The sequence below is a fragment of the Hippichthys cyanospilos genome, chromosome 3, assembly GCF_059441005.1.
Source record: "Hippichthys cyanospilos isolate Australia breed blue-spotted pipefish chromosome 3, RoL_Hcya_1.0, whole genome shotgun sequence".
Lineage (NCBI taxonomy): Eukaryota > Metazoa > Chordata > Actinopteri > Syngnathiformes > Syngnathidae > Hippichthys > Hippichthys cyanospilos.
The window spans coordinates 1,457,674-1,472,322 of NC_142371.1; the positions used below are offsets into that span (position 1 = coordinate 1,457,674).

The 14,649-nt window shown below is 39.2% G+C and overlaps 2 protein-coding genes across 5 annotated transcripts in view; one reads left to right on the forward strand and one right to left on the reverse strand.

Moving 5' to 3' along the window:
- Positions 1-2,590, reverse strand: part of LOC148425370 (inversin-like) — a 40,126-nt gene extending 37,536 nt beyond the window's left edge. For 3 of the 4 annotated variants that reach the window (XM_088410944.1, XM_088410945.1, XM_088410942.1), the window contains exons 1-2: positions 2,527-2,590; positions 1,378-1,477 (exon numbers count right to left, since the gene is read on the reverse strand). In XM_088410944.1, coding sequence (XP_088267070.1) covers positions 1,378-1,380 — 3 coding nt within the window. In that variant the 5' untranslated portion in view covers positions 1,381-1,477; positions 2,527-2,590. Of the gene's footprint in view, positions 1-1,377; positions 1,478-2,130; positions 2,251-2,526 lie in introns of those variants that run through there. The other variant, XM_088410943.1, reaches the window with a different exon arrangement.
- Positions 2,591-2,737: 147 nt separating this feature from the next.
- LOC148425371 (endoplasmic reticulum resident protein 44-like) lies at positions 2,738-13,752 on the forward strand. The gene is made up of 11 exons (XM_088411355.1): positions 2,738-2,897; positions 5,033-5,105; positions 5,190-5,229; positions 5,539-5,654; positions 7,452-7,636; positions 8,435-8,550; positions 8,633-8,807; positions 8,885-8,996; positions 9,360-9,501; positions 11,635-11,737; positions 13,237-13,752. The coding sequence occupies exons 1-11, from the start codon at positions 2,838-2,840 to the stop codon at positions 13,345-13,347; spliced, it is 1,233 nt and encodes a 410-aa protein (XP_088267481.1). The 5' UTR covers positions 2,738-2,837; the 3' UTR covers positions 13,348-13,752.
- Positions 13,753-14,649: the final 897 nt, after the last annotated feature.

Genomic DNA, 14,649 nt, shown 5'->3' on the forward strand with positions numbered 1-14,649 from the left:
CGGCAGAAAAGAATTGTGGGGGTGCTTCAAAACAAGTATACCTTGAATATTCTGAGAAAAAACAAAAGAATAGTATACAATTACTAGAAATATAGCCTACCCTAATTAAGTTATAAAAAGTTCATATTTTGTAGATACTTAATACATTATTTTGCTTTTACAATTGACACCTTTCAACACATTTTTTGCCATTTATTTTTGACAGTAAATTCACATGTAAATCACATGTACTCAGGCTCAAGTAATAACCAATAGGGCTGTGAGATCATATCAAAATATCCGTGTATTGCAATATAAACTGACACAATATGTGTATCTCAATATGACACTCAGTTTCCAATTTATTGCCTATCAATTTTGAGAGCCCTATTTTCGTAATATTTTACGATAACAAAGCATTCAATAAATAAATTATAATTATCCATTTCTTGTTGGTTTTCGTCGTCTTTTTTTCCTCGTCAGTGCAAATTGGCGAGGTTAGCTTATGGTTGAGAAGCAATATGGCTGACCAAGACTAAATTGAGTACAAAATTAATGGTGATGAGGGCTGTTACCTGAACCCAGAGCAACTATGATGTTATTTTCAGGCAAAAGAAAGTGGCAAAATGTGTTTTTACAGGTATTAATTGTGTTGTACATGAAAACGATTTTAGGTATCAAATAAATTACAAATTAAATATTACATTTTTACTGTGTAAAACTGCTAACTTAGTAATATCTTTAAGACTGACCAAGTGACATTTTTAAATGAGGCACACAGATTATGATACTACAAAAGGAAGATCTGCACTGAATGAAAGTAACAGTCGTTATTTCAATCATGCCAGATTCAGATAGATATTTGAAACGCTTGTTCTACTGAAATATTAAAATGGGAAATGTTCAGTTTGCCATTCTTAATTGTCAAGAATCTACCGTACTTTAAAATTCTGTATTCAAGTTTTACTTTTTATTATTATTATTTTTTTTTTTTTACACACTATAAAAATAAATGGTAACTGCATCAAATGAAACGCAAGAAACTCAAAGAGGGAAATTGCAATGTCTATCTTTGGTCTTTTTACCACTGATAGTGAGATTGAGATAAATCTTTCAATTTCTCCATCTGTGATTTACACACACTGTGAACCCCCTACAGACAGCTTGAGCCCATCAAATATTAATGCAAGGGATCCAATTCAACATTCTGGTTAATCTCCGTAACAATTAGGCTGTAACGGGTCACATAATTAGGGTTTGTTATAGTCTCAATTGACCCAGTCTCTTGGGAGAGAAACCCAATCTGGCAGCAAGAGGGGCAGTCCCATAGCTAACCACGGATTTTTTTCGGTGTTAACCCCTAAGATAAAGTGCTGCTTATTATGTCAGATTTCTTACCATAGTTGCATTGAAAGAGGTGCTTCAAGCGATGTTTTCCTGTTCAATGTAACATTGTTGGGTGCAAGTCCATGTCCCCTACCTGCTCTGATCTTTCATCCTGTAGGGGAATGTGAAAGAGGATCAATCACATACTGAGACAAGTCCACCTGCTCACAAAATGACCTGCCAGAATTACAGTGTTACTGCAAAACCCAATGTTTGGAAGTTTAGGGAACCACTACTTCAACAAATTCAAATTTCCCAGGTCATTGATGCTGAAGAACAGTGGCCAAAATGTGAGATTTTAACGGGGTTTCTGCAGGTATCATCGAATCCTATTTAACACTGTTTTTAATGCTGTGACAGTTACAGGTTTCTTATCGCGTTAAGAGCAAATGAATTGAAATATGAAATAACTTTTTGGTAAGTGATGTTTTAACATGACACCTTTGCAAAACGCATGTCTTTATTTTGTTAGGTTTCATACAAATAACATAATTTCATTGGTGATTGCATTTTGTAGGAAATTAGTCAAAAGTAAAAGACGATATGTTATACAATCTTTCTTTTGTAGTTGTTTAATAAAATCGGCCTTCGAGCTAATGCTCATTATGTAGTTACAAAGTTTAATAAATCAGACACGGATGACAGCACTCTGTTTTAAGTCTATTTATGTTTTGCATGGTTAGGGGGTACCTGGCAGAAAAAAATACGAGGGGAGGGGGGGTGGTATGTCACTAAAAAGGATGAGAGTAAAGAGGGCTTACTTACCACTTAATGACACTAAAAATGTTTTAAAATGTTGTCTGTAAGTGCACTTTTTGAAAGTTGACTGACTTCCTCTGAATTTATCTTTAAGTCTACTTCACAACACATAGTGCACATGTGCTAACTTTGAAACGCATCAGGGTAAAAAAAAAAGCCTTAAGTTGTCAAAATGTTCACGCTCAGCATCACAAAACGATTTCGAGTGTCTCAGGGAAAATGGCACAAAATTAAGGTTACAAGAAAAGCGACTTAAAAATGATGCAACCCGTCCAATGAAAGTTGTCATAAACGTGTATGAAGATAAAACAAATAAGTGGCACAAATTCACACCCGCCGTGATAACCTACTAACATTTCGTGAAATACTAATCTTAGGTCTGCTAAAGTAATAATTGTTTACCTTTGGATGCTCAACTCTATAAAGTTTTCTTCCAGGGCGTCCCGTTGTCTGTAATGATTACAGAACACTACAATTCCCATTAAGTTTCAAACGATGCCATGTTTGTAGTTTTTTAACTCACTAGCATACTTTTTGGAGTCTATAATGAGACTACATTTCCCACAAAACGCCACACATCTTACCGGAAGTTTGCCGTCGTTTCCGTGGTCACCACGAGATCGGTTCGCCGCTGTTCCTGCTGCAGCAAGTCGAGCGGCGTCGAGGCACACCGGGACGATCATCACCTCCACCTTCACACATTCTTCAATACGATGAAACTATCAGCAATATTACCCTTTCTCTGTGATCGCATTATTTGCGTCATATTACTGGTAAGCGCCTTTCTCTCAGCCCTAAAAATGACACTCGGTTGATTAGAGCTAACGCGCAAGCTAACGTTAGCTGGTGGCTCCTAGCCAGTCAACCTAGCTGCTAGCCAACCGATCAGCATCTTCTGTCATTAGACGTGGCTTTTTATGTTGTTGTTGCGCTGACCAATATGTTAAACCCATCATCTACCGATGAGGCTTTATGCACCCTTTCGAGTTTCGCTCACAGTTTAACACTAACCGTTTGCGTAAACAAGCCGGTTATGATGTGTGACATTGCCTAAGGTCTTATAATTGAATTTGATTTGATGCATTGAGGTCTCATGCTGTTTGTTTAGCATGAAATATGTACAAACTTTGGGCAAAACCATGCCCGGAAAGTTTTGTTGCCGTAGGGGGTGACTATCCAAGTGTCACACAATTTTGGGGATAAAATTTCAATACTTAAATACTTAAGTCGTTTTGTCTGAATGGTATATTTAACACGTAAGTGTGTACGTGGATGTGTTGTCACAATGAGGATATTTTTAACGTTTGTTGTTAAATACGGATTCCTTCGTCTGTGGGTGATGCTCGCCGGTTTGGTGAGTTCCTCTGTTGTGGCTGAATCTCATTGGCTAACAACCCGGAAATCAGCTAATGTTGTGTTACTTTGGGCCTGACCCGAGAACGGCTAGGTTTGCACAGTTTAAAAAAAACGTTCTTTTACCTGGCACAATGATGGATAAAAAATACAAAATGTATTCAATAAACAATTATTCTTTTCTGAAGGAATAATGGCTGCAGTGAATGTAAATAAATGGTTTGAAGACAAGTTTTGTTTTTTTTTGCATTGTGTGCACGCAATACCAAAAATACACAAGAAAACCAATTGACAATGTTAAATAGAATACTGTACTTTTGTCAGTCTACTAAAGATGCCTTAATTCTCATTATACAAAGGTATACTGTACAACGTAATACAAGACAAAATCTATGATTACTTTTATGAATTGCCGGTTTTCATTCTTAAACTGATTAGGGTGGATGCCCTTATAACCAGTTTTGTTGAGTGAAATATAGTTTCAGTTTCAAAAGAGTTTTTGTCCTCTTCTGATCAATTGTTTTTTGGTATAGTTTCTCCACCCCAGTGTTTAAGATAATGTGAGTCAAATGTAAATATCAGATAAAGATAAAGCAAGTAAACATAAACTTCAATGTGTATTTTATTTGTTATGGAGGTTTTTTTTTCCATTTTAAAATGTCTGGCCCTGTTTAAATAACTTAGAGCCACTTAGTTTTTTTTTTCTTCCAAATTCAAAATAGTAGTCGGGCCACTCTCAGCAGCAACAAAGGCATTCTTGTTTTTCCAATTACGTACTGTTGTTGAGTCCTCATCACATATATGTTTGATGATCTTAAAAGGGAAGCAGTAATATGCGCGGGGTAACCTTTTTGACACTTGTTGACTGAAAATTACATAGCAGGAGCCTCGGGTAGCAATTGTCATAGCTCACCTGGATTTTTACTTTGATCATGTTATTTTTAAATGCCATACTGAGGTCTAATTAAAAGTAGAAACCAATCTGCTCTTCCTCGTCACGACAGGCCTGACAATGGGAAAAACTCAGAGAATGATTCTTGTGTTTTATGTGTGTGTCTAACACAATCGTTTGAGTCTGCTCTCCACTGTGGTATTTGTTTGAAACATCCGGGATCAGCAATAATCTATCCTTCTTGAGTCATGAGTACACAAACAAGCATGTAAATGTTTGCTATGTGCAAGATAATGATGACACAGATCCACTTGTAGATTAAGGATTGTTGGTTAACAATTATTTGTTTTTGGGTGTGTTCACACTTGACAAGTTTGGTTCCCCTATGAACTTTAGCAATTTCCCTGTTAGCGTGGTTTAGGTTTCAACCTTAGTAAACTTTGTAAAATTTGTGACCATATTTACCAAAAGCATTATTCATAGTCCAATATTATAAGTAATCTCATAATATATAATCAAAAGATGCTAATGTGATTACAAATGCAGACTAAATGTGTGTTGTTAAATACTTTGCTATTGCCCTTCACATTAGACCTCCAGTTTTCTTGCTAAATTGGTTCTCATTGTTGTGCTCTGGTTTTAATAGCTGATAATATTTCATAGGTGATGGGCCTCACTACACCTGGACATGCAGAAATCACCAGCCTGAACTCAGGCAACATTGATGACGTCTTAAGTAAGACATGACTTAAATGCTGAACTAATACTGAATTTACATTGCCGTTATTGTGTGTTCATTGATGGGTGTGTGTGTTTACAGATAATGCCGGTGTTTCCTTAGTAAATTTCTATGCTGACTGGTAAGAGACTTGTTTGTCCGCTCGCTATAATTCTGCAATAATATCAATTAGGGATGGCTGTTGATTGAACAATTCAAAATCGATTTGGCTCACAATTCGCCTAGATTTTCGATTCAAATAATATTTTCATTTTGATGGAAAACATTCTTAGAAAACCACTGCTAAAACCAATCAGAATGTTTTGCTAATTTGGTACATTAGTATGAATCTGACGATTTCAGTCAGCTATCAAGCACTACAACTTTTAAGTTTCTGAATTTCAGACCTTCTTAAGTTAGTGTGAATCCATTTTCTCACTGGTCCCTTCAGGTGCAGATTTAGTCAGATGCTCCATCCCATCTTTGAGGAGGCCTCTAACATCATGCGGGAAGAGTTCCCTGATACCAAGCAGGTGGTGTTTGCACGAGTTGACTGCGACCAGCATTGTGAGTGTTTACAGCTCCACTCTTTATTTTCCTACCCATTCTTTTTGAGAAAACACAAATTTTAGTGTTGAGAAAAACCTTAAAGTTGAGCCATCACTTCTTGGTTGATATAAAATAATAATAAAATGCTTATCTGTGTGGTCTAATAGTTGGTAATTGGAATATTGAATAATAGAGCTGCAACTAATGATCATTTTTCTAATCGATTAATTAGCTACTTATTTGATTGTTAAATCAATGAATCACATTATAAAAATATTGTTTAATGTTCATGCATTTGTCTAATTACTGTAACTAATTCTGATTGTTACTGGTTTGGTATGTAGCATTTCAGAAAATCAGCAAAAATGTTGATCATTGTTTGCAATTTTATTTTGATGGAACCGGTCAGCTTTCCTGGTGGACTATAGAAATTGGATAACATTCACTGTGGACAAGCTTTAGACAGTTTTGAATAAAAGCGGTTTGATAGTCAAAACTAATTATCAATTGGTTGTTGATTAGTTGTTGCACCTGTACTAAAAATATATTAAACTCTACACTCAGTGTTAATTTTATTTTATTTCTCATATTCTTATAGAATATCCTGGTATGCATATACTCAGAACAAGACAATAATCTTTTCTTTTTTTTTCTACCTACGTAAGTTTCTCCTCTTGGTCAGCAGTAATGATAGCCAGCTAAACAGATAGTTTCTCCTCCTAAGAAAAAAAGCTAATAACGCAGAATTGCAACCCTGTTACTGTGATTAGGGAAAATGATTTATTTATAAAATCATGTAATAAAAAGTTGCAATGATCTGTAAGCTGTACTATTAAAGCCTAGTTGATTTCATACTATAGTACTGATAAAAATGTAGCAGAAAATCAGAAAAAGTGAAAGGTTTCGTTTCAAGCATTTAGAAACCAAAATGTCCTCCAATTTTGGAATGACCCATATACATTTCGACTGTTCCAATGTTTTTGATGGAGTTGAGGACGGTTTTGGGACAGCAAAAAAAAAATGGAAGCATAAAAAAATTGCTTGGTAGATTGCTCACAATGGTGATGGAGACATCAATCAAGAAGGTTTGTCCTACAAGCATATAGCTTGTTTTTCATAAACATGCGGCACTCTCAGCAGGCTTTCCTCACCTTGTCACTCCAGATTTTACTTTACTTTTTCACTTTAATTGGAAAGCTGGAATTGACCTATCTAACGTCTGCCATCTAAATAGACCAATGGGCCAAAATTAAATGACTGCATTACTAATATTAATATCCTTTCAAGTCAATCTTTTTAGTACTGTGCAGGTTGTTGATTAAATGCTCTAAGCAGTTCAGCACCTTTCATGTTATATGCAAGAAACCGAAAGGGCTCACACCCGCATACCCCGCATTTGATGGGTCCTAGGTTCGCAACGATGGCCGCCACACCAAAGCGCGGCGCCGACACAAACCGCCCGGCCGCAGCCTTTTGAGATAAAACAAATTAAAGAGAATTATTGATGACCCGCAAACTGTTTGAAGACTAATGACAAAACTGCTTCTTCCTGTGAAGCCTGGAGGCTTAGAGACGCCCCGCGGAGAGATTGACACCTGCCACACACGCACACGCACACATACACACAGGGAGGGAGTGTCTGCGCAGCGAATATTTACCCCCGGTGGGGGGCAACTTTCATGTGGGAGATCAGAGCTCAGAGCTGTCTGAAGGTTGTGTTTTCGGCTTTTTCACCGCCACCATCGCCGCCGCGTGCCTCACTCCTCTTCACCAATCAATTTCTTCCTCTAAACGTCGCCTTCTGCCCCCTTGTAGCCGACATAGCCCAGCGCTACCGCATCAGCAAGTACCCCACGCTGAAGCTGTTTCGCAACGGCATGATGATGAAGCGGGAGTACAGGGGTCAGAGATCGGTGACGGCCATCGCCGACTTCATTCGCCAGCAGCAGGTTGACCCTGTGAAAGAGGTCCACTCCCTGGAGGAGCTGACGACTGTAGATGTGAGCGGCATCAACACAACGTTTTCCTTAACGTTTTTATCAGTGGCCGTAGGGGTTTGGGATTTTATCGAATTTTAATCACTGCAATGTAATAGAGGGTTATTTTCAATCAATAAGGCTGCAGCGTGCAGGAAAGAAGCAACAATTCTTGCAAGTTGGTCAGTGTTTATTATAATGTAGTTTATTTATTCACATCAATTTGTTCAAGGTTACAATTGTTCTTTTGACATTCTGAAAGTCTTGTCACACAAAAAACAATGGTGATTGTATCAGATTGGTTTTAGAACAAACAAGACAAACAAGAAAATCTTAAAACAATTGAGACTTTGGCCGAAGTCCGATGAGATCAGAAATCCCTCAGTAGGATAGGGGTTAAAAAAAAAAAAAAAACTACAAAAGGTACCTGGGATTAAATGTCTTAACACAGCCTTCTGCTCAATATTGCATTTGTGTCTGATGAATTAAGTGGCAAGATTCAGTTTTCCTCCATCGCACGGATCCATTTTATCAATCTTGGCTCAAAATGAGTCATGATTGGTTTCCTGAGAAAAAGTGATGTCATTTTCAGTTGACAGTTAGTGGCAAAATGGCTGCTCCATGAGTTATATAAAAACAAGTAGATTTTGAAAAAGCATTCATATTCTTCTATAAATGCAATATGAAACAGAAGTTTGTGTTCAGCGTAGTGGAGCTGCATAAAAAAATATTGTTGTAGGAACAGTTTTTGAATTGACTTCCCCTTTGAAATAAAATTTTTTTTATTACACAGTCCTAATATTTTTTTTTCTGCTCCAACAGAGGAGCAAAAGGAATATCATTGGTTACTTTGAGAAGAAAGACTCCGACAACTATCGCACCTTTGAAAAAGTCTCCAACATCCTCCGAGATGACTGTGTCTTCACGGCTTCCTTCGGGTGAGTCCTTCTTCCGGCTTAGAGGCTCCGGTGATGCCCGCACAGCGTCATGAACCTCATCCTGATGTTCCCCTCCTTTCAGGCCTCTGTCGGAGCCGAATCGCGTCCACGGGGATAACGTCATCTACAAGCCAGTCGGGGAGAACGTCCCTGACATGGTCTACCTCGGCTCCCTTACCAACTTTGACCTGACCTACGCTTGGGCTCAGGACAAGTGTGTGCCTCTGGTCAGGGAGATCACTTTTGAAAACGGAGAGGTTTGCCCACCCTCAATCGTCATCGTCATTGGTAAGGTCTCGAGATGGATTGCGTCATTTTGGTTACTGTTTTGCAGGAGCTCACCGAAGAGGGCATCCCTTTCCTCATCCTGTTCCATCTCAAAGAAGACAACGAGAGCTTGGAAAAGTTCCAGCAAGAAGTAGCTCGTCAGCTTATCAGTGAGAAAGGTGAGTTAATCAATTTATTTCATAGATTAACTCATTCGATCCCTGAAATGTATTTTCACATTTCTCAAAATGGCTCATAATATATGATTAAAGTATAATTTATGAAAAAAAAAAACGAAACTAGTACTTATAATTGATTGTCTGGACTCTTTAAGGATGCATAAACACATTTTGGGGATTATATGAGTTAATGATAGACATTATTATACACAAAAGTAGATGAATTTTCATTTTGTTGAATCAAAATATAGGCTTCAAAATGACTAGACACGAAGTGTCATATCTCTTGGTTTCACTCAGCATTTTGAAACGGTAAAAGAGTCCCGTAGAAATCAGCCAATAGCGTTTGTGTAATGTGCTCAGGGTCCATCAACTTCCTGCACGCGGACTGCGACAAGTTCCGCCATCCTCTCTTACATATCCAGAAGACTCCTGCAGACTGTCCCGTCATCGCCATTGACTCCTTCCGGCACATGTATGTGTTCCCGGACTATAAAGACCTCGAGTAAGTACCCACCTCTTAACCTTAATTTGAATTGCCGTTTAAACTAAACCACCTATCTGGGAAATGGAGGTGCAACAATGAATCAACCGAATGACAGCTGATCAACCGTCAAACACATCATTTTGCAGTATTGCATGAGTTACAATTGTTTAATATTGTCCAATTTCTGTTGTCGCATCATTAGGTATCCCTGCACAATCTAATAAAATGAAAAAATGCTTCAGTTTTGATAAACACAAGGATACTGTTCTTGTTTACCAATTATGTTTTCACTTGTTGTTGCAGTTTACACTGGTACAGAAGTGCATGATTTAGGTGTTAATATTCTTGATATTTTATTCATTTGAATACTTTTATTTCTCCTATATTGATTGGCAACAGGGTTGCAACTAGCAATTGTTTTAATGTCCAATATTTTGTTGATTCATCACATTAAAAAAATAAAAAATAGGGCAGCATAGTGGAAGAGTCAGATTAGAGGTCGCTGGTGTGACCTTCCTCCTGCGAAGTTTGCATGTTCACCCCATGCCCACGGGGACTTCTCTCCGGGCAGTACGGCTTACTCTTACTGTGTCCTGCGTTTTCCCCGCACACTGCCTGGAGACAGCTGGGATAGGCACCAGCACAGCTGCGACCCTGTAAAGATGAGCAATTTGGAAAAGTGGAGAGGAAAGGAAAGTGGGTAGGGTGGATTGATAGAAGGAATGGTGGGTGGGGTTGGGCAGGCAGCCATAATTTTCTTCCCTGTATTCAAAAACAGCTAATTTTCTCAAAATTCAGAGGAAAGAACAGTTTTTTTGTTGTTGTTTTTTTTTTTTTTTATTTAACAAATTGACAGTACAGAATAGGAAAACAAACGTTTTTTTAAAGTCATCCGGTTACTGTTTGGTCTTTAACGTCAGATAAAAAAGTAAAAATGCGCTTGTAAATATATTACATTTTTTGTTAATGTTGGTAACATTAACAGAATGATACTGTGCTTTCATAGAGGACTAAATCAATTATTTACTGTCCGCTGGCTGAAATTTTGAAGGTTTGGACAATTTTAGGTCAGTTAACCTTTAATACCTACCATTTTAAAAGAAGATAATCTGCCACCCAATTTTTGTGTTTTATTCTGCCTGACCATGATCTTTATTTCCCCCTCATATTAATGATCAAACAAACCCGAATGTCATTTGACGTTCAGAACAAACGACGCCCTTGGTTTGGTGGCTTCCACTTTGCTGTAAATCAGTGTTGAACTCTTCTGTTGAAGCCATAGTATTGTACAGATGTCCTCAAGATTGACCTGTTTCTAATGTTGCCTTTAAAAAAATGTTGCGGTAATACATTTTTATTTTGTTTAATCGAAGACTGACCTCTATAATGGCTCCTTGGGAAAAAAATGATTAAAATGTATTTTGTTTAATTGGCGTCCGCCGAAACATGCGCACCCTTGCTATTGCAGTAATGACATCATGTCAAACCGGTGAAGCAGTCTAATGATAGCTGACCACAAATTTGACTAATGTCCCCTCAATGCTTAATGATGTCAAGGGCCGCCATTGTTCTCATCTGCCCAAATAAAGACGCTTTTATTAAACACACAGAGCGTAATCTTCTGTTGCGCACCAGCCAAAAAATGTCAGGCCCATCTTAAACGTGTCCTTTATGAATGGGCCAGGACAGCGGCGCTAATGTGACATGATTTGGCGCGGGCAATAAGTGCTAAACTAATCCATTCTAATCAAATGTGCTCTTATTTATTCTGCTGCCCCCACCCTCCCCAATCAGAGCTAGATCGCATAGACACAAGCCCCGAGGACTGACCGGGCCGGCCTGGCCTAATTGCATCACATCAGCGCTGCGTGTGGCACACAGCTTGAAATTGCATTAGCGCAGCGTATGTTGTATGTAGGCGCTAATGCTAGACACACACAAGCTCCACTGGGCCACCGGGCGCCGCCCGTGGAAGGCGACGGCCGCTCATGACCTGTCATTAATCAGACGCTTTATGGATCCGTGCGGCCTCGTGTCACCGAGGTCCCTTATTATCAGCCTTTGCAATGAGTCGGACCGGATGGGCGGAATGTGGCGTGTTGGAATTTCCCGCCCGTTCAACACCGGGTCTGTCTGCTCCCATCTTTGCAGTATTCCTGGCAAGCTGAAACAGTTCGTGTTGGACCTCCACTCCGGAAAACTGCACCGAGAGTTCCACCACGGCCCGGACCCTACGGATAGCACGCCCGGACAGGTCTGGGTATCAGACACGCCCAACACAAGCTAACGAGATCCAATACGAGATCGGTCGGTTGTGATTGGCAGGCGCGTAAGCCGACGGCGGAATCTCAGGCTCGACACAAACCTTTCGTGGAAAACAATCTTGATTTACGGAGCTTTTCCGATACGGAAAATCATCTTTTGTCTTTCTGACTCTGCGTCACATTTTGCAAAAGAGTTATTGCATTTTTTTTTCCATTTTATAATGAGCGCTGAGAATGACTTCTAAGATCAGGAAACTGCTAGCAATGGCGTAAGAAAGCTGTTGGTACGATCTATTGTGCTTCCTGCCGTGCTGCGTAACCATCTTTGGCCCTTACTCACACTGCAAGCGCAGTAGTCTTTTGTGTTTGTTTGTTATTGCTCTTAATTAGCCCTTAGAATGATTCCTGAGGAAGGAACTCGTCATAGTCTTATTAGGGAGCTCATTTCAATATTCAAAACCACATAGCTTAAGATGCTGCAGACCAGCCCCCATACCTTAGTCTTTAGCAACAATTATATTGTTAACCAATTTACTACCAATGATGGAAAAAGATGTCAAAAGAACTTGCAACTTGGTGAGTGGGCGTGGCTTGTCCTGAGAGGCGGGTCTGGCCTCAGGAATGTCTTTTTAGATAGTGCTAATGAACAATACAAAATGCTATACTGACTTGCATAGTTGGGCCTGACAGATTTCATCAACAGATAGTGGCCATTCAAACATTGGTCAAAAAAACTGAGCCAAATCGCTGATATTTGACCAATTTCTTAACTTTTCACCTTTATGTACTAAATTCATTTACAGCAGTTGTTTCCATGCAACACTCGTGTCATCATTTATTATACATAAAGCCATATTATAACCATACTGACTTCTGCATAGTAGGGTCCAAACAATTTTATTCAGAATCGTCTAACTACACCAGGGGTGTCAAACTCATTTTCATCGAGGGCCACATTGCAGTTACAGGTTCTGTCAGAGGGCCGGTATGACTTTGATAACATAAATCTTAGGTGTGTTTGTCACATTTCGAAGTAGTTTGGAAATCAGAGAGAGGTAGAGGGCAAAAAATGCTTGTTTTTTTTCTGTAATAATTTTAAAAGCTGAAGTCATCTGACAAATTTGGTATTTTAACCAGAAACTTGAATTTGAATCAGCATTTCGCGGGCCATGCGGCAGGCCGGATCTGGCCCCCGGGCCTTGAGTTTGACACCTGTGGACTACACAGTCATCTGTAAAAGTTTGCATTGGGCCTAAAAAAAATAATCTATATTGGTTGGCCTAAAAAAAAATACTTATCAGATGGGTCTTAATGATGCTACTCTGTGAAGCAATAGCAATTTTTACACAAACGGTGGAGCAACTCAGATAGACTAACACTATAATAAATGACATTTCACTATGGACAGAAAATATGAAGACTGCCCCACAAAAATGATTTTCTTTGGCCATGTGGAAAATACTCACTTGGCATTTTTGTTTGTCATCAGGATGAGATCGGGGGCAACGTGGCCAGCAACCCCCCACAGAGCTCCTTTCAAAAACTGGCGCCCAGCGAGTCTCGCTACACCATCCTCAGACGGGACCGCGACGAGCTGTGACCTGAGCCGCCTTTCCTTTCAGTCACCCTTTTTTGACTCAGTGCCACGCCTCGGGGGATCGGGTGGGGGTGGATTCATCCGGGGTGGGGGGGGGGGGGGGTCTTCGGGTCAAGACACAGGCCAGCGGGACAGAACAGCAACACTTAAGGAAAAAAGAGAAGATGAAGAACTGGAGAAGAGAGAAAAGCCCACGACACAACCATGTTGGAATAACCTATATTTTCTTAACTCGTAACATTTTATTTTGGATTTTGGGGACGGGTGGAGACTTAAGAAGTGTGTGGGCGTACGAGTAGAAGCATCAGATGTGTTTTTACTTTTTGTTGTATTTTTTTGTGGGGGGCTTGTACATAAATTGTGTTCCATGGCATTTGTTGATCTAAATTAAATGCACCGTTTATTTTTCTTTAGTTTATTCTATTCAGTCTTCACTCCACTTTATCGGGGCATTCTCCCCGCGTGTTCTTAAAAAGCACAAAACGCCATTTTTGAGGTAGCGCCAAATTTCTCGTTCCGTGCAAAATCTGAAGGATTAGAAATATGTTTGCTACTTGGTACAACTTGTTTCATGCAGGGCGGGGAACCTGAAAGTGAATTAAAAAAAAAACCTGGAATAAAAACACTGAAAATGTGTAACCTCGTCGTAATATACGCTATTTGCAAAATAACACGGAATATTTGATTCCTGGGTGAAATTTGTCAGTGAGTCTATAACCTTTACTAGTGAACGTAAATTGACCTTGAAACTTTTGAATGAACCGTTCTTCACAACAGGTGTTTTGTTCCATGAATGGACCAATACATTTCCTGCTTCGATTACAATTGCCGCTTAGTCATCACGCCGCTGAAGTTTCCACATCGCAAGACTCAGCAAATGCATAACAATGCACGTTTTCAAACTTGATGTCCACTCAGCCGAAAGTCAAGTTGCAACAGGCGCCGGTATGAAAGTAGAAATCCTGGGGGAATTTGGAACCAGCACCAGCAAGCTGTCCAAAACGTACCCCTGAAATGTTTTGTTCAAATGAAATCGACTCGGAAAGTCCACAGTGCATTTTTGGGTCGCCCAAAAGTTTTAATTTGAAAACTATATGCAGTGGACCAGTTCATATTTTTTTCTGTTTTATACCTGTTCCCCTGCTTATTCCCGCTTAGTTTTTTCATGGCAGTAATAAAAAGCATCAATTATTCATTGCTGTTTGCATGAATAATGGGATGACTTTGGAAACATTATTGAATTTATATTGCCAAATCATATTTCTCACAAAAAAGCATTTGAAAGACTGAAATGGCCCCTAAATG

Coding starts and splice junctions, on each gene's coding strand:
- LOC148425371 (XM_088411355.1), top strand. CDS start 2,838: ATGAAACTATCAGCAATATTACCCTTTCTCTGTGATCGCATTATTTGC. Junction 5,106..5,189: donor CAACATTGATGACGTCTTAA/GTAAGACATGAC, acceptor GTGTGTTTACAG/ATAATGCCGGTGTTTCCTTA. Junction 8,551..8,632: donor GTCTTCACGGCTTCCTTCGG/GTGAGTCCTTCT, acceptor CCCTCCTTTCAG/GCCTCTGTCGGAGCCGAATC.